Here is a 19148-nt window from a genome sequence, read left to right on the forward strand (position 1 = left end):
TCCTTCTGCCTGTTACATACTGTTCAACGAATCTAGTATACCCTTTCACTCTACGAGTAAGGGGTATAATTATCAGTATTTTATCTGATTTTGCATTTACAAGAGAGGACTTTGTGTATTTGCAGTACAATGCTTGAATGCTATGAATTCGGGAAATAAATCATGTAATAGGCAACCAATCGATTTCGTAGTTCCCTATCATAAAGCTGGTTAAACAACCAAGGTGAGACACCAACGAAGCTCTCGGTTCTTTACACAAATCGCTGGCAACTGATAAGGTTCCAGTTGCTTTTATCTATAGATAAGACCCATAGCAGAGATTGTCTAGATGGCGTCTATAATAACACAATCCCAGCAATATGACCAGTGCCAAGCTAAACGCGTGCGGTGCAACAAGTCTGCTTTGTAATTGAAAACGGGATTACACCCCATCGAAATGGACCACAGAACTCGCGTTGTGGAGGTGGTGCAAGTGCCACCCCAGCCCTCGACCACGGTGATCGTTCAACCTCCGCCGCCACCGCCTCCTCCCAAGGACAACAGCTGTTGTTGTTGTCCTTGCTGTCCCTGTTGCTGTCAGTGTGGCGAATGCTGTTGCTGCTGCACCATCATGTGAAAAGGGGCAGGACCTCAGATGCCCTAATTCGTTACGTTAAATTAACTTTCTATGCCTATGGCGGTCACAAACAAATCACACAGTTTTTTCGTGCAATAAAATTTTACGATTCGTTATAAATAACGCTGTGTACGACTTCACACTCTCGTTTCCATCTTTTGTTGTTTTTTGGCGGAGGCAACACGCTTGGTAACATATTGTCTTACATAAATCCCAATGCCAAAGTACCACGATATAATAAAATGCCAAATTTAATAACATGCCACAAAAATTTGTAGTTTTATGGCGCCTGAGCCGGGGGACAATCCTTTTTGGCTGCTGGTAATGCTCACCACATCATTTCAGAGTTAGTTCACATTCCGAGTTATTATTTATATGTTTCTCAATTTGCCAATAAAAGCGGAAAATGTGTCAAGAGTGCTGGCAACTCCGGTTCCAGGCCCATGCTGCTCTCATTTGATAAAGGATTTTATGACTCTGGGCTCTTGAATTGCAACCGCAGCGTCGGAGTTCTCGCCCCAAATATTTTGACGAGGGTCCCAAAGTGGGACTTTATGTGGGCGGGAGTCCGACATCGAATGCGAGTGCTTTTTCCAAATTTTGGAGTCTACTCATTTAACATAAATTCTAGCTCGCAATGCTTCTTTATCTAAAGCGCAAACCTTATTACTCATACGCAATGTGATAATTCAAACGGAAAAGAGTCGTGTTGATATCATAGTGAACAGGGTACAAAAATTTCAGTTTATGAAACAGACCAGGAAAACTAATCATTTCGGAGCTGTTTTTCCAAATTAGATATAAAATGCTTCAGATAACTTGCTTAACATGTAAACTAAATGGAAATACTAGTACTAGTACTTTTGGAAGCGACTGGTGCCAAAGTTGGAGAACAACAAGTGGGGTAAATCATTTAAATGGCTGTTTAAAATCTAGATTTAATGTGGTTTATTATTGGCCCTTTCAAGCTGTTCCCGTTTTCAATGAATAATATACAATTGGCAAGAGTTAATGTTTATCTCAGTATAATATGTAGAAATTCAACTTAGCGCTGATTTTCAAAGAATTGGGTGTGACTTTCTATACAGCTATATTCAAATATGTCCCACTGTACCGGTGCTTTTTCTATGTTATTTGCGTGTACACAAATTCCTAATCAGGGCAGCGCATTGATCAAATGCCTACCGGCTTTAGATAAGAATGAGTAAGAAATGTCCACCAAAACCGCCAACAGTTTGCGTTCGATGTTTCAGTTCAAGGCGCGTTACCGAACGGAGTTCACTTAGTCGAGCAGTTTAGGCCAGTTACTAGTTACCAACTAGGAGTTTCCGTCATTAAATTAGTACAAACCTAAGGAAGCAGCATGTACAACGCAGGCTACCAGGTGGAAGTGATCGATCCGTACTACCAGCCGCCAGTGGAGGTGGTGAATGTGATTGGACCCCCGCCGCCCGTCGAGGTGATAATGCCCTCGCCCGCCTATAGCCAGCCGGTGGTCGTGGTGGAGCAGCCCAGCTACAACCAGCCAGGACCCCCGCAAGGAAACGGTGACGCCGAATGCTGCATGCTGCTAGGAGCCTGTTGCATCATGGAGGAGTGTGGCATGTGTGCCATCATGTAGAGTGTGCAGCTGCCAAATGATTGCTATAAGAACTATGTTAACTAAACGCTAAATATAGACTATAACTAGGAATGACTAATCGGAGTGGTGATTCAATGTTTGCATTATAAGCGGTTTTAAAGCATATCATTTTAATATATGATGCATTAATGGAAAGCTTCGGCAAGTGGTTTTAAATGCCAACCCTATTTTTATATACAAGAAATTGTATATATGCTTCTTACAAGCAGAAAATGTGATAATTTTTGATACCAAGTAGATAGTTTCGATAAATCATAAACATCATAGAATACACTGCCTGCTGATAACAGCCCTTTGAGATTACTAGCTACCCACCTTGTAGCGGCTTTCCTGATAACACTCAAACATAAATATCAATAAGCATAGATTTTAATTTCCTCTATCTTCAACAAGGAAACGGATAGATGGGCTTTTAGCAAACGAGGTATCTTTTCAGCAGAGTGCTCACCACATTGTTTGTTGCCAGCTGTCAAAGAAAATTCAGTGTCTACGTGTGGACACATTCATCCCCCTGTTAAGAGGGACACGCCCAGGCCCGTTTCTTGGGTTTCCTTTTAATAAATATAAAGCGTTAATTTGCTGCATAATTGCGCCATGCCACACCCAGGACTCGGGAGACGGACCCTTCCATCGCATGGCAGTTAAGTAGCGCAGCCTCGTACTCCATCAGCCCAACTCATCAGAACTTGGGGCAGCATGGTTGGTCTGGTCTATACGCCATCGTGGCTCCCTTGCTCATGTCTTCAATGACAGTTATTTCATTTTTCTTGTTGATGTCTTTCCCTGCACTCATTAAATCAAGTTAAAAAGGCATATAGCACGCAGTTGCTGCCGATGTTGCTTGTTGCCGTTGCCGTTGCCGTTTCCGTTGTAAGCCAAGCTGTTGAGTTGTTCTGGCCCCAACACTCTGTTGTTCTTGTGGCTGTCTTGGCGCAGTAAACAACAAACAGCAAACAGCAAACGACAAACAGCAAGGAGCCGACGACAACGAATTTTCAAATAACATCTCACAGAACTCCAGAAAGGAAACAATAAAGCCGATGCGAAGAAAGCGAAACTCCTCCAGTCATTTGCGACTCGACTCGACTCGACTTTAATTATAATAACTTGGCAGCAGCATCGTCGTGTTTTTTGACATCATGGCTGACTTTAATGGCTGCGCCGCAAATGGGAAAACCGAAAAACACCTGACTAACAGCTACTTTCGGTATCCTGAGAATGGAGTTACGGCTCACATTCACCTCGAATATTGCTAAATGGTTCAAAAAATAGCTGCAGCTACTAAAAGTAATTTGGTGTCTGGAAAGATGGCTTTTCGGAAATGTTTCCCTCGGGAAACGGCTGAGTCACCTGTCTGATATGAACTCTTTATAAACTTACATGGTTGAGATAACAAAGTAAGCTTTGTGAACGGGGTTGATGCTGAGCTAACTTACTCTGCCAAATTTCCGAAAATATATTTGGAAAAATGTCGAAGATTTATTGTACCCAGGATACCAACTTGTAATATCTTGTGACTAAATTTATTTTTTTAAGTATGTTTTTCCTTTGCACATATTTATATTCAAAGTTTTTTAATAAAGTCATGCACTTAACGCTTATACAGAAACTATTTTGATTGATTACCCCCAACCGATTCCATATATATTTGACCGACTTTCCGAAGCCTCTTAGAGTCAACCCTCGAGATGTGTGGCAAAAAAGCATTGTAATCATAGAGTACAACTGGCCAACTAATGCATAATTCGTGTTCGCTGGGCACGGAGGACCAACCTAGTCACCCACCCACCCGGAATTACACTCACCCACGTCGCCAGTTTGCTACCCAACCAAAATGGGGGTAGGTATTGTATATCTTCTACTTATAGTTGAGCTTGTTGCATTTCTTGCAAGTAATTTTGTTATGAGTTTTTACTGCTGCGGGGCGGTAATCCTTATAAATGAAGCAGCAAATTTGATGCTGCATGCAACGTGCCCTCCACGGATCGCCATCTAGTTGATTCCCCTCTATTTACCACAGTTAGTTGACTTAATGCATTCGCCTTCGTCTCGCGCTAATACACGTTAATATCCTCTGAGCTATGAAATTTCGCTCATTTGTCAGGATTTAGGGCACGGAGGCTGGACACGGCAAATTGCAATTGTATTTCATTGTGCTCTTGTTGCCGCTGGCTTTTGGCAATGATGATATATTGGGGAGGCACGTGAGACCGCATCCGGGGGCGGTGGCGGCGGAGGAGTGGGCGTTTTGTTGCCCACTGCCTCATTAATTTTTGCCTAACTGGCTCATTAAAAATTAATCCGTCATTGGACCCCGTATCGATGGCTCTGTGGGAGCCCGTCTTCTAAGCGCCAGATCGGCTTAGAAAGCCTGGAAATAGGGTAACTGATTTCTGCTAAGCTGCCCTTTAAAAACAATCTACAAGTGATGGGCGGCAGCACTTGTTATACGAAGGATTATCGGTTTCGACAGCGACTCACACATATGGTTAATTAGACGCTCTTAATTACTCCACATACTTAAGTAGATTATGAAAACGAACGCGTTGATAACGAGCATTTATGCACTAGACTAAAGAGCCCTTTTTTATAAATACTAGTTTTTAGATACTCCACTGCGGCATTATATTTAAATACATACTTCGAAGTTGGGCTAGAATTTTTGTGTTTGTGAAGGCCTTATTTCCAGTGTTATATTTATCAATATCATTTTGAAAAAATCACATCAAACTCAAAGAGAGAACTCAATTAGAGAATGTATCTGCAAACTCTCCTACCTTTCTGAATATTTTACAAATGTTTAATAAAACAAAAGGTCATGGCTGGGTGATCTAGAAGAAGGCTATGATATATTGTCAACAAAAGAAGCCACTGTGCCATTTGCAAAGTGCACACAGAAGGTCAGAGGGTGCACCTTTCACATCTGGTGCCGACCGAAAAACCATTTCATCTAAAATGAATACTTTGTAAAATGGAAAGCTGCTGAATGTCGGCATTTAGCCACGCATTAAGACACTCAACCCAGTTGCATTTTAGCTGTTTGTTTCCCTGGTCCTTTGTGCCGGATGGCGGTGGCGGCAGTGGTGGGTGGGAGAGCTGGGCACACTGACCCGCCAAGTACCGTTCGACTCCTGACTGCCAGCCGTCTCGCTCGCTCTCGTGCGCTTTGCATCGCGTCAAGTGCAAAATGTGCAATGCAGGAGACAAAGCAACCGCATGCTCCTGCTCTCCCCCGCCCCCGTGCCCCAATGCCCCCCGTCGGCGCTCTGAAATAACGGCACTCGCATTGTGTCAGGCGAAATAACGGTAAAGGAGCCAGGGAAAAGCACAACACGAACAATAACTTCTGTGTGACACATTTGGCAATGCGTTTTTAAACTGGCGAAAACAAAACGAATGTGGCAGCCGCAAAACAGAATAGAACACAGTGGAAAAGTCAGCGGCAAGTGGGAAAAAGTTTTTAGCATTTTCCGACGTTCCTTTTTGTTTTTTTTTTTTTTTTGAGTTTTGAGGTTTTCTTGTCCTCGGCACTGAATTGCACTTAAAGTCAGCGCCAGTTAAAAAACTTTCCATGAAAACTAAAATAAGAAGAGGATGCCAGAGGAAACTATTGCATAGAGTGCGAAAGAAACAATTGAAAACTTTATTGCTTTTGCCTTTGCCTTTTTCACTTTTCCACTTTGTGTTCGCAAGTATATTGCGTCACACGGAAAAGTCGTTGACAAAAACCAGAATGTGATCAGCTGTTTAGGCGAAAGCGAGACGCCGCTATAGTTTTTAGGAACTTGCCAAAAAGGGAAGGATGAATCTGGAAAGTTTGGGTGCTTTTTATTAATTTTATAACTGTGCCGTGCGGAAGCGGAAGAAGAGGAAAAGGACTTGGACTTGACTGCAGGGGAAAATGGGGGGTGGGGGATAACTCTCAGCAGCTGCGGTCAACTGGGGGCTGCCCACTAATTGGCCTTGTGAAAATATTTGCTACGCTTATGAAAACAGTTGACCCCCGGCTGCCCACGACCCTTGAAACTGAAATGACACCCACAAAGGACGAGGGCCCAAAAGCAGTTACACTCACACATGTGCATAAATATGAGGCTAACACACACCAGCATAAACGGAGGGTTTATGCAGAACAAATTCGTGAATAAGAAACAAAAAGCGGGATAATAAATATGAAGTAAACATGAAATCAAATAAAATGAAAAAATACTACTATACTATTTTTTAAAATATTTTGGCACAATAATAAAATAATTTCACAATTAATGTTTGAATAGCATAACTTTCTCTAAAACCGAATTGTATAACATATATTTCGAATTCAATCCTTCTAACAGTGTAAGTCAAGCAAAAACCTACCTTCTCGGAATTCCTTGTATGCCCTTTGACAATTCGAGTTGCGCATGAACATAATTAGAGTGCCGTCCATTTGGCCACTCGCAAACACACACTCACGCAAAACAGCTCCTGGGTAAGCCAGTCCAATCACAGACACATGCCGGGCCAGCCGCAGGACCCTGCCACGCCCCCAGCCCGTCGCAACCCGTCGACCTCCGCCCACCGGGCAACACCGCAATTTTTGTCAACTGAACTAATTAATTAATTGTGGGCGGCCAGCGTGGCCTTCCAGCCGAGACCGAAGCGAAAGGACCGCCCCACCACCCACTTGCTAACTGACCGGCAACTAATTTTTATATTTATGAGGCCGGGGGACTTTGGCCTACTGCGTCATAAACTGCGGCGCTTTGTTTACTATTGTTGCTGTTTGGTATGCATGTGTGTGTGTGTGTCTGTGCTCTATGTGCCTCCCGCAACCCGCAACCACCGACGCCACCCCCACATCCACCCATTCGGAGGACATTTTATCCTTGCCGCAGACTCCATGCCGTTTGGCCAACATAAACTTGCATGTTCAAATTTTTAGTATCTTTGTGTGATTTCATGCGTTAAAGCAGGATTTTTATTTGCTACCCGTAAAGACAAACAATTCCAGGACACATAGGACATACAGGACATACCGGATATGGGATATGGGATATGGAAGAGGGAAGGGGCGGGCCATTTCATTTAATTTTCATGTCGCGTTGAAAGTTTCATACAAGTATTTATGGCATATAAATGAAATATTTGCGACAAGGGTCGAAATTGGGCAATGTTTGCTAATGAAGCACTTCGATTTGCTTTTAAATGGTTAATTGGATTGAGGTTTTCTTGATGAAAGAGGGATTTTTCTCGACGGACGGCAGATGCCTTGTTGAATACTAAATCCTTCTCTTAAGAACCATTATCAGAATGGTTTCAAATGGGACTGTCTAATTAAAAAGTTTATCCTTTCACTATTTATTTAACCTACATATTGAAAGGATTTCTTATTTTATGAAATTTAGTTGTCGTGTAAAATTTGTTGAAATAGGATATTCTGCAGATTATCAACTTCTTTTTTTCCTGCATTTATGTACATATATAACACAAATTATTTTGCCCTTCGGCGCTGACAAAACGTCACGTCTTTTGTTTTGTGCCTATTTTAATATTTCATTATACAGATTCGATTTCGGATGCTGATGAGGATAATGCGCTGCTTTGGTCGTGGTGCCATTAATGCATATTAAATGCAATTTTTTAAGAGGCCCATTCGATGAAATTATTCGGCTTGCTGCCTTTAATGGCAAATATAAACATGAAAAGCTCGCGAAAAACGCATGCGACAGGAATTTTAAATCATTGAATGCGAAATGACAAAACATTTTCATTTTCATACAAATTGCGGAATTTGGCAGGATGTCTTTCCTATTCCCATCGCCAATACGAGTCCAGCATTGTTTCGCATTTCCTGGGTGGTTGGTGTGATATCGTCAATATAAAGCTGTTCATAAATTTGCGGCGCCTGCAAATATGCAGCGGAAATTGCCAAAGCCACACGACTCTTCAATAACACACACATTTTACCCTCGGAAAACTTCAGATGAAGCTTGGATGTTTTTTTATAGACATCTGGGGACGGGGAATTTCGCTGCGGGGGAGGATTAGCTGGGCGATGTTCATCGCTCGTCGTCCTTGTCAATGCATTTCGTCTTTTGATAAAAGATAATATCAAAAACTCATTTGCCCGGGCCACTTTTAGGAGCAATCACCAAACGTGCACCCGAAAAAAGTGGGGTATCTATATTCCAACGGAGTTCAAGGTATAACTTAATACCCATGGGTATTGCATGCCAAGTATCACTCAATATGATACTGATTTCATTTTTCATTTTCATGCCTAGAGGAATCGAAACCAAGGATGCAGGTCCTTAACTGTTTTTGTTTTTTGAGAAAATGTGCCAGGAGTATTCTTAGGTATTTAGTTTTTCTCTCGGTGCATTAACAGAGACCGCTTTGCAGGGGTCCAGATGATTTATTATAGTCCATTTCCATCCTCGCCCGCTGCATGCGTCATCAATTTTTAGAGATAGATTTGCATGGCAATTGCCAAGGGCCATTAGGCGAAGCTTGCAGATACTTTGTGCGCATCCGTTGCGCTTTGCTTTTGTTGCAGATGCAACATGCAACCGCAAACATTTAATAAAAACACGTGCTGACCATAAATAATTTGCTCTTTGCCCACATTTATATCCTAAACAATCCAAATATTGCGCGCAAATATTAATTAAAAGTCGCCAGATAGGAAAAACTTATTCATGGATACATAACCACTGCAACAACCACTTAATAAACGCGCTTAACATAAATTAAAATGTATCCATCTATTTTTCCCATCCAGGCTGAAAACAATGAATTATATGTGGAAAAAAGAGTGCAACAATTGAATAGAATAGTTTTGGTTCACTGTTTTTGTTTACTTTCATGTTGCAGCTGAAATAATGAAATGAAAAATGTGCGGCCGCATGGAAAATTAATTGTAATTGTACATTAAAAGCGCAATAGCAAAATAATTCAGCAAAGATCCAAATTGCTCTGCCAACAAAGCAATTCCATTCGTACAAATTACTGGGAAGAGTAATGGAAAATGTTTAGCTTTACATATGCTCTAAATTACAAATGAGTACCCACCAATTTATCACGGATGATTCATTTCGGTTAAAAGTGTCTGTAAATATTACTCATACGCCGTGGTGAACTCAAAGGAGCTTGAGTCATGCGTAGTCATATTATCTATTCCCTATAAACACAATTTGGGAACTACCGGTTAACTTTTGGGCTAATAACCAATCCTACAGATTGCAACTTATGCAAGATGCAATGTAAACTTACAAACGTAGGCTTGGAAATAAAACCAACATTTATTCCTTTGTTTTGTATCAAAAACTAATTGATTTATTTGCATTTTGTTAAAACTATGCAAACTTGAATATTTGGTTTACAAAATAATACTTTGAGTTCAAGTTGATAGTTAACAACCTGGCATTACAACGCACTGAAATCACCACAACTTCGATCGCTTACAAATGATGGGATGTATCTGTGGGATGCAGTATGAGACATTTTTCTAAACGTAGTGCGAGATTCGGCTGAAGATGAGCTAGCAAACTAGATGAATAGAGTACTTAATGTTTAACCTAATAGAATTGTAGGATGAAGGCTTGACTAGATCTAGTTCCTATTTAGATTTATGTATATATGTATGTATAAAATGCAATTCGTACTGATCGGTAAGCGTTTGTAGAGTGCAGCCGCGTGCTCTTGGCGAAGCGATTGCATCTTTGGCTTTGTGCAGTTTACTTTCATGGTTTTTGGCTACAAAAATACTCTTTACATACGGGTACATACACAATGTATAATTAGGGCCCCAAAATGGACCAAGCTACAGCCATGCACTTCGGGTGTGTGATTGTGTATGTATATGTATAAATATAATTTGGTTAATCTCATAGTAAAGCCACTTAGCGGCACCTTTCACCAGCGGTTCGTGTAGAACTGATTGATGCCCAGCACATGCTTCTCCTCATGGTACTTTTGCAGGATATGTGTGATGACCGAGGTTGTGTCGTTGTCGCCACGCCACACGCGTATCGCTTGTTCGTTTTCCAGGATGCCCAGAAATGCTGTACAATTATATACAATTAGTTTTGCTTTAAATTGTATTTATCTACAACAGATAGACCTACCCAAAAAAGTCTTTGGATTGCTTAGGGTCATTTGGACTTGTGGCATTTCCAGGATCACCTTTAGGATGGGCGAATCGGGCGCCAAGCCTTCACGCAGTTCAATGACGCTGCCCGAGCGATTGTCGCACAGCCATTCGCACGCAGAGGCCTTGTTGTTGCCAGTCTTCTTCAGCGCCGCGAGCACTGCTGCCTCCTCGAAACCCATTTCAGTAAGCGATTCTACAATCTCGTCGCTGGGCGGTGAATCCCGATGGCTGTAGATTCGTACAATCTCGATCAAGGCAGCAGTGTTTTCAATGGTTTCCTTTAAAGGAGAGCGGCTGTCATTTGATCAGAAGCGATATGATTTCAACTTACATTATCGGTGACTATCGTGGAGGGGGAGATGGAAGATAGACTGTGCTGCATGTTCATGGCCGGCGGTTCCTGTGGGTTCTCTTCGTTTTGGTTCTGTATTAGCCACTCCATCGTGGTCGAGTAAATGCCATTGTGTGCCTTCAAAGCAAATGCCGCTAGCTCCCGCTTAAAGCCCATATCCACGAGGCACTGCAGCGTATCCGCCTGCTGACTTCTGCGATTGATCAAACGTTGCTTTAGCATAGCTATAAGTCGTGGAGCATAAGGTCCAGCTCCTATAACCGCCGCAGAAGCTTGAGCCAAAGAGATCAAAACCTTTCGCACATCGTATTGTATCTGAAAACAAAACAGTTAGTCTAGCCGAGGAAGTAGCCAAGAATTTTACTCACGTTGGACTGCTGAAAGATTTCATTAATATCGATGGTGGGCAGCTGGCTGCAATTGATGGGCACGTATCGGGTGGCGCTCTCCACCAGCTGCTCATTAGGGCCAGGAACCTCACGAATCCGTGAAACAGTCTGCGGCAGAGTATTGCGTCGAGGGGAGAGTATAAAAGTCTCATTGTTGCGAACTTTTAGCTGGACCAGTGTGTCGCCTTCGTTAAGCTCTCCGCCAAAGTATTCCGCCCGATAGAGACGGTATCGCGGATTAAGATGCCGCACATCTGGGGCAAACAGCTGGATGGAGTCGGGATCGTCGCTCAGTTCCAGAATCACCTCACTCTTCAGCTCGTTTAGGCGTTTATTGACGTCCGTTTTGAAGACCAGAACCCGAGAGCTGGGGCAAATCACCCGCACCAGGATGAATTCACCCGGCTTGCTGGCATCGTCTGTCTCGCCAGGAGTAGAGCTATTTGGGCGATTTGTATTGGCCGATTTCCTAAGTGGTTTTCATATAAAACGGTCTTAATTAAAATATTGATGATATCTATAACATTACTAACCTGAGAAACAAACTGCGCAGTTTTTGCATAGTTTGTTTTAGTTGGATGGGGAGTGACAAGCCAACGGAAAATTTCGAAAAGACAAATATATATTTGGGGTGAGCACTTGGAAAAACTTGAGCATATTCGTTTGCTTTGATAACTTACGCATTAGCCTGCTGTTGGTGAGTGGGCGTGGGCGAATCCTGTGCCACCGCCTGCTGATGCTCTGCCCGTTCTTCACGTCGCTGCAGCTGAAGCTCCAGGTGAATGCGACGACGGCGAGCGGGTGATGGTGTCCTCAGGACGCAACTGCCGCCGCCTACAAGAGGCCGGGAATTGGAGGCGTGAATCCCCCCATCCGTCTGCGTCTCAGACTCCGCCGTGTGAACATTCAGCGAGGATCCGCTCAGGCTATCCGCATCGCTGGCATCTGTCCGTTGGCTGTGGCTATGACTGCTGCTCCGAGGGCTTTCGTCCGCCGGAGAAGCTCCGTTGCGCTTGCTACGCGCCAACCACTTGGCCCGTTTCTCGTTGAACTTCTCCCGCATCCAGGGTATCATCTTGGGTCTGCAGCTAAGTGTTCGTTACATTTTGCGGCGCTTTTCGATGGCTATTCTGCATATTTCTCGCAAGTAAACAGAATCGATGCGATATTGCAAAAAAACGATTTCTGTAAAGTCGATAACAAGCAGCTGTTAGACGGAGCTGCCAGAGTGGCGAACTTCAGGGGAATACCCACATTTTTATAACGGCATTTATAACATAATTTATAACTATTTATATAATTGCACTTTATAAATAAATCATTATATATCAATTATGTACATATTTATATAGTGAACTTCATGTTATTTCTTATTGATATCCTATAGCAATACCAAGATTTTTTTGTTACTCCACGATAGTTAATGGTGTTTAACAGAATATTATAGTGAAATAAGTGAATTTCTTTGTTCAAAGCAGTTATAATAATTAAATGGCTTAGTGGTGTATACCATTGGTTACCTGGTTAAGCCCAACACATAAAACCCAAAACACTTACTTGAAACCAGTTTGAAGTGGGTTTTCAAAGTTCAGGTATAAAACTTTGGGCCTTGAATTTACCTACACTAAAGGCGCAAAAATGTGACATCTGTCACAGATTTCAAATAAGCAGATGGTCAGATTAGGACCTAACTGTAAAATACCCGATCGTAAATCCTATTGCTCTAAGCCGATTTTACTTAAGGCGGTTCTCCTGCATATGGTCGACACTTTTATTGGTTGACTTATTAAAATAATGGTTAATTATTCAAAACGCAATTACGAAGTACTTGGTATTGATTTAATAAAATTGTATGTAGAAACGAACTATTTGGTTTTTTAAAATTCTTACTGAAAAATGCCCATTCACAATAGGCATGCGTAAGCACAGAGCATCCCATCCCTAGCTACCTCCATTGTCCCATCCCTATGCGCCGCGAGAAACGATACCGATTGCCACAAGCATCCAATCGATTGTCATACATTTTAATTATTGCTAGAACGCGCAGGGGCTAAAAAGTTAGTAAAATATGTTTGCCGCCCACTAAACGCCGCCGCGTCGATCCCCTCGCGTTATCAGTGTGCTCCCGTCGCCCCCGTAACGTAGCAAAAGTGGGCGAAAAGTGTTTGTGTTTGCGTTTTGGCAACTCGACTACTAGCATTTGTATATCGCAGTGTGCGTGTGCGTCACGTAGCATAAAACGCGAGAGTTTCTGCCCGTTAAGCAGTGGAAGGAGGTGGAACGGGAACGGAAAAAGAAACGCAAGAAGAAATGTGAAGAGTGCGGCAAAAAGCGAAGAAGACGAACGTGCGAAAAGAGTAAAAGCCGGAGCGACAACAACACATGAATGGGATACACTCTCCTGCCAAAAGTTCTAACAAACATACATACATATGCACCACTCACGAATGCAGCGGACAAACAACACGACACGCCACACACACACACCCTCATATATTGTTTGAAGCGGCGGCACGGCAACAACAAAAACAGGCCAAGAATCTGAAGAATCAGCGCAGGTAAGCAAAAACAAGCAGAGAAAACTTTTTCCCTCGTGTGTGTATGTATACGGCGCGTGCCTGTGTGTGGGTGTGCGTGAGTGCGTGCGTGAGAGTACCGTTTACCTGTGTGGGTGGATGAATGCAGGGAGGGGGGTACGGCCAGCGCATAAATATTCGCTTTCTTTGTTTATGTTTGTCATTGTCACAATTATTCTGCTACAAGCAACAACTACGGCCACCCACTCCTCCCGCGAATCCATTTGCCAATTTCTTTTACGCATTTGTTTATGTGCCCGAAAGGCTATCCAGTGTACCAGTGTGACCAGCTGCTGTGCGAAATTCATTGTTATGTTTTTGTATATAACGGCGCTATCTGAAATATCTTATCGGACATTACAATTTCATTTTCCCAGCGCGAAAGTAAATTGTAATTGTAATTAACTGTTTTGCTACACAGTAAGAAAAGGGTAATTTCGATTATGAAGTAGCTGATTTATATATGTAGCCCTTATCACGTGATGCATGTGTATCTGACAAATATTTAGTTCAAATATTAAGTGATTCACTTTTAAAAATACGCTTCGTCATGAGTCTTGCTCTTAATTTCCATTTTTAAAAAATCTAAAACTTCGCAGTCTTTATGAGATTATCGTAATTTGAACCAAATACGACCCACGAAATGTAACTCTTCCTTAGAAATAAACAATAAAATGATGCTTTAGATTTTATACTACATGTATCTTTTTCTTTTCCAGCATTTTATTAAGCGCGGTTTCTTAAACAGAGCCACAAGAGGAGGTGTCGCATATATATGATTCCATTTTGTCTTCTTGGAGAGCAAACTTAAGTATAATACCACATACATTTTAAGCCTAGATAGGTGAGTAAATCAACTAGAATAATATTTAAAAGGTATGCTAATAGACGTTTCAATTCCGATTTTCAGGACATAATTTTAAGCTGAAACGAAGGCAGACAGACAGCATGTGGAATTCCGAACCAACACATCGCCAGCACCATCAGCATCAGCACAATGGAAATTCTACCTCGGGCGGACCGCCCGCCAAGCAACTGGGCATGACCTCGGCTATCAGTCTGGCCGAGCCACGGCCTGAGGATCTCCAGCGCACTGATGAGCTCCGCGGCTCACTGGAGCCGTTCAACGTCTTTGAGAGCCAGGACGAGCTGAACCACCGTATGGAGATCCTGGCCAAACTGAACACACTGGTCAAGCAGTGGGTCAAGGAGATATCCGTCAGCAAAAATATGCCAGAGTCAGCCGCCGAGAAGCTTGGCGGCAAGATCTACACATTCGGCTCGTATCGATTGGGAGTCCATCACAAGGGTGCCGATATAGATGCCTTATGTGTTGCTCCGCGAAATATTGAGCGTACCGACTACTTTCAGAGCTTCTTTGAGGTGCTCAAGAAGCAGCCAGAGGTTACTGAGTGCCGCTCAGTGGAAGAGGCCTTTGTACCCGTCATCAAAATGAACTTTGATGGCATCGAAATTGATCTGCTGTTTGCCCGTCTGTCCCTCAAAGAAATCCCCGATGACTTTGATCTACGGGACGATAACTTACTGCGGAATCTGGATCACCGTTCGGTGCGCAGCCTCAACGGCTGTCGTGTGACGGACGAAATCCTGGCTCTGGTGCCCAATATTGAAAATTTCCGCCTGGCACTGCGCACCATTAAATTGTGGGCAAAGAGTAAGTGTGAGGATATAAAATTCTGATAAAATGAATTCTATTTTTTCTCATTTCTCCTCTTAGAGCACGGCATCTACTCAAATTCATTGGGTTACTTCGGTGGTGTAACCTGGGCCATGCTGGTGGCCAGGACCTGCCAGCTGTATCCAAACGCTGCAGCTGCCACACTGGTGCATAAGTTTTTCTTGGTCTTTTCGCGCTGGAAGTGGCCTAACCCAGTGCTGCTCAAGCACCCTGACAATGTTAATCTAAGATTTCAAGTAAGTCACAAAAAAAATTATCCAAATTGTCTGGTGGTCCTATAAATTTTCCTCTTTCTAGGTCTGGGATCCGCGTGTCAATGCGTCGGATCGGTATCATCTGATGCCCATTATTACGCCCGCTTACCCACAACAGAATTCCACATTTAATGTGTCCGAATCCACCAAGAAGGTCATATTGACCGAGTTCAATCGCGGCATGAACATAACAGATGAAATCATGCTCGGTCGCATTTCGTGGGAGCGTTTGTTTGAGGCGCCAAGCTTTTTCTACAGATACCGCCACTTTATCGTGTTGTTAGTCAACTCACAGACGGCTGACGATCATTTAGAATGGTGCGGCCTTGTTGAGTCAAAGGTGCGTCTGCTAATTGGCAACCTGGAGCGAAATCCTCACATTGCACTGGCCCATGTCAATCCCAAGTGTTTTGAGTTTAGGAAGGGCCAAAGTGCCAATAACTCGCAAAACAACAGTGGAAATGAAGACGACCTAAAGCAGTCGCAGGGTAACCAGTCTGCTGTTACGTCGGCACCCTTCTGTTCCATGTGGTTTATCGGCTTGGAATTTGAGCGATCGGAGAACCTCAACGTGGACCTCACCGAGAGCATACAGAACTTTACGGAGCATGTGACGATGCACGGCGTAAGTAGAAAATCGAAACTCCAATGCTTATTCAGTGCTTATTACTGTTTTAATATTGCAGGTTAACATCAAAATGCTTAAAGAAGGTATGACCATTGATGCCCGCCATGTGAAGCGCAAGCAGCTGTCGCTCTATTTAGACTCTGACTTCCTAAAGCGTGAGCGCAAGTCAATGGAAAGTCACAATAATTTTAATAACACGCTATTGGCCAACCGGAAGCGACTTTCTACGGAACTCGCCCAGTCGCAGGATCCACTGCCCCCTGGCCAGCAGCAATCAAGTGGAAATCGCGGTCGGGATAGCGGAGCCAAGATACAGAGACTCAGCGAATCGGTTAGTGGCTTGAATAGATATAAATTATGAACTTCCTATTAAGTAGAATCTTTGTATGTTTAGCTGACAGAGGAGAACTCGAATGCCTCCAGCGATATGGGGGCAGGGACACCCACCACGCCTACAACGGCGCAATTAAGTGCGCCAAGCTTTAAGAGCTCTGGCAAGAACAACGGCTCCGAGATTGACGTTGTGGACCAGGAACCATCACAGCCTCACAACAATGGCAGCAACAATGGCAATGCCAACAGCAACACAACCACAACGGAGGTGGCATGTTCGTGACAACCGCCAACGTTACATCCGCATCCGCCACATCAGCAGCCACCGCCAGCGCCGCCACAGCCACCAGCTCACCATCATCATCATCAGAAGTTCCGAAAGAACAACAACGCGGCTGCGGCAGCCGCCTCCAACAGCATTTTCAACCAACGCTCGATTCTGCATGCCGCTTCCAGTCTAACGGCTGCTCTAAGCATCACCGGACACAAGCGCAAGCAGCAAACGGCAACATCCACATCAACAACCACGATCAGCAGCAGCAACAGTGCTCACAGCAACTACAACCAGCATAGCATCCACAACAACGGCGGTGGCGGCGGCAGCCACTACAATAAAACGTACTACATTGATGATGATGACGAGGACAACAATCAACAACTTTTGACACCTAACAACCAAACACAACAGCAACAAAACGCGGTCAGAATAGCAGCGACGTCGGCGGCGCCAGCGACATCGGTTCCAGTAGCTGCGGGTGCCGCACCACCGGCACCGACAATTTCTTGTAAGTTGCTTAAATGTTTTTCCTCGTCCGTGTACTCTCATTCATTTTCTCCAACTTCCTTTGACACGAGACTGTTTCTGTATTCTTAAGTTGCCTATCTACTTACTATTACGTATTCTATATCCAGTATTCCGCTAATGTGGAAAGAACCTAACAAAAACATACTTTTAATGTTTTAAGTTTTAAAAATCCAATTTACCAAGCCCGAGACTAAGCTCAATAAATAAAGATGATGAAAATAAACTTTTTAAAAAAGAAAAACCACTGAATATTTTTCGTATTTTTATTTTTCAAATTTACAGTGAAATTTGTTTGGTCAAATTTTTAGGCAATATCAAGCTATTTTTTAGGCAATTTATCAAAAAAGATAAGTAATCTGGTTCGATATCCAAGAATCCATTTCCTAAAAAATAAATGGAAAGCATTTTTATTGATATTTATTTATTTCTATTTTGGTTTAGAAAAATGAGACTTTAAATATGTTGGGCTGTCTCTAGCTTTTGTCACTTTTATTGAATTAACGAATCCTTGGTTAAAATTTGTATGGGCTTTTAATACAAGGAGAGTTAGATCAATTTTATTTTTATTAGTCAAGCTGAAAATATATTTTCAGTGTTTTCCTTAAAATATAGATTAAGTGTAAAATTGAATGATGAGGGTATGTATGGAAATGGTTTCTTGCTGTGAATTTGATTTTATTGTTTCCACGTTGGTTGTACAATGTAATTTAATGAACATTTTTCTATAGAAATTTGGTTTTAAAATATATTTTGAACGAACTTAAATCCGAAATGTTTTGTTTCCATTTTTATGTATTTACGTGTAGTTTTCTTATATTAAGGTAAACCAAATATATATATCCCAATAACCACTTTTAAACCTTTTTAATGTCTTTGCAGTGTAAAAAGTTATTAAACATACCATTTAAGGATTAGTTATCATAGTTATTATCTTCCTATTGATTTTCTCGGCATTGATGCCTGAACATACATGAAGCCCACAATATTTTATACAAAACGGTGAGAGCAATATTAAATTTATGGCCAGTGAAGCAGCTAATTCGGTTTTCCATCCATTGCAGGTTTCTATCATACACCTTCTACAAACATGTGTTAAACATTATTCGTTCTACCAACTAACACGCCCATCGTCAAATCGAAATTGGCATTCGGAGATCAACAATCGCCGTTAAGACAAGAAAACATCATGACTAGAGGCGATTTTTTAGCGGCAGAGAAAGCATTTCTCTAACATTTGTCTTAATAATATTGTTGTACATCTTTTTTACTTCCCCACAGCTGGTTTGAGGAGTGCGTAGAAGAGAGAAGTGTGGAGAGGAGGAGATGAGGATGATGAGGAGGAAGATGGATGGTGTGACGGCGGCGGACGGACAAGATCCTGGAGAAGATTCGCTTTGAAAACTACTTACAAACTAAGAAGATTCTTTTTCATTTTTCATCTTGTTTTCAATATTTGTTTTCTTCTTCTTCTAGTTGTACAACGCTGAAAATTTGAAACAATTATGTTCGTTTTTCTAAGAAATGATATCTGAAAAAAGGTAATAACAAAAAACATATAAATGAAATGAAGATATTGATTTAATTTTACCAAATAAACCAGAAAAAAGAAAGCGAAAGCTAAAAACACCAAAATATCAATGTTTTACTTATTTATTGGAGATGGATGGTGGAGAATATAAATGGAGTATATTAATAACTTAATTAATTACATTACTCATTT

General features: G+C 42.2%; 4 protein-coding genes across 4 annotated transcripts; 3 read left to right on the plus strand and 1 right to left on the minus strand.

The window, feature by feature from the left end:
• Positions 1–367: 367 nt before the first annotated feature.
• On the plus strand, positions 368–887 carry LOC6547566 (uncharacterized protein YBR056W-A). The gene has a single exon (XM_001974807.3). It carries the CDS (start codon positions 437–439, stop codon positions 614–616), a length of 180 nt encoding a protein of 59 aa, XP_001974843.1. The 5' UTR covers positions 368–436; the 3' UTR covers positions 617–887.
• Positions 888–1845: 958 nt separating this feature from the next.
• LOC6547386 lies at positions 1846–2321 on the plus strand. Its single transcript, XM_001974806.3, has one exon. It carries the CDS (start codon positions 1980–1982, stop codon positions 2235–2237), a length of 258 nt encoding a protein of 85 aa, XP_001974842.1. The 5' UTR covers positions 1846–1979; the 3' UTR covers positions 2238–2321.
• A 7263-nt stretch (positions 2322–9584) lies between these two features.
• On the minus strand, positions 9585–12343 carry LOC6547385 (ubiquitin-associated domain-containing protein 1). Its single transcript, XM_001974805.3, has 6 exons — positions 11814–12343; positions 11667–11678; positions 11113–11602; positions 10724–11059; positions 10367–10670; positions 9585–10303 (listed from the first exon to the last, which is right to left on the minus strand). Exons 1-6 carry the CDS (start codon positions 12206–12208, stop codon positions 10155–10157), a joined length of 1686 nt encoding a protein of 561 aa, XP_001974841.2. The 5' UTR covers positions 12209–12343; the 3' UTR covers positions 9585–10154.
• Positions 12344–13830: 1487 nt separating this feature from the next.
• LOC6547384 (poly(A) polymerase beta) lies at positions 13831–18875 on the plus strand. The gene is given in 9 exon segments (XM_026980426.1): positions 13831–14140; positions 14429–14553; positions 14620–15384; positions 15448–15644; positions 15706–16287; positions 16349–16621; positions 16685–17408; positions 18308–18427; positions 18490–18875. Coding segments are annotated over 6 exon segments (2508 nt in total). The 5' UTR covers positions 13831–14140; positions 14429–14553; positions 14620–14657; the 3' UTR covers positions 18313–18427; positions 18490–18875.
• The last annotated feature ends 273 nt before the right edge of the window (positions 18876–19148 follow it).

This window comes from Drosophila erecta, unplaced genomic scaffold, assembly GCF_003286155.1.
Source record: "Drosophila erecta strain 14021-0224.00,06,07 unplaced genomic scaffold, DereRS2 tig00000092-arrow-pilon, whole genome shotgun sequence".
Taxonomy (NCBI): Eukaryota; Metazoa; Arthropoda; class Insecta; order Diptera; family Drosophilidae; genus Drosophila; species Drosophila erecta.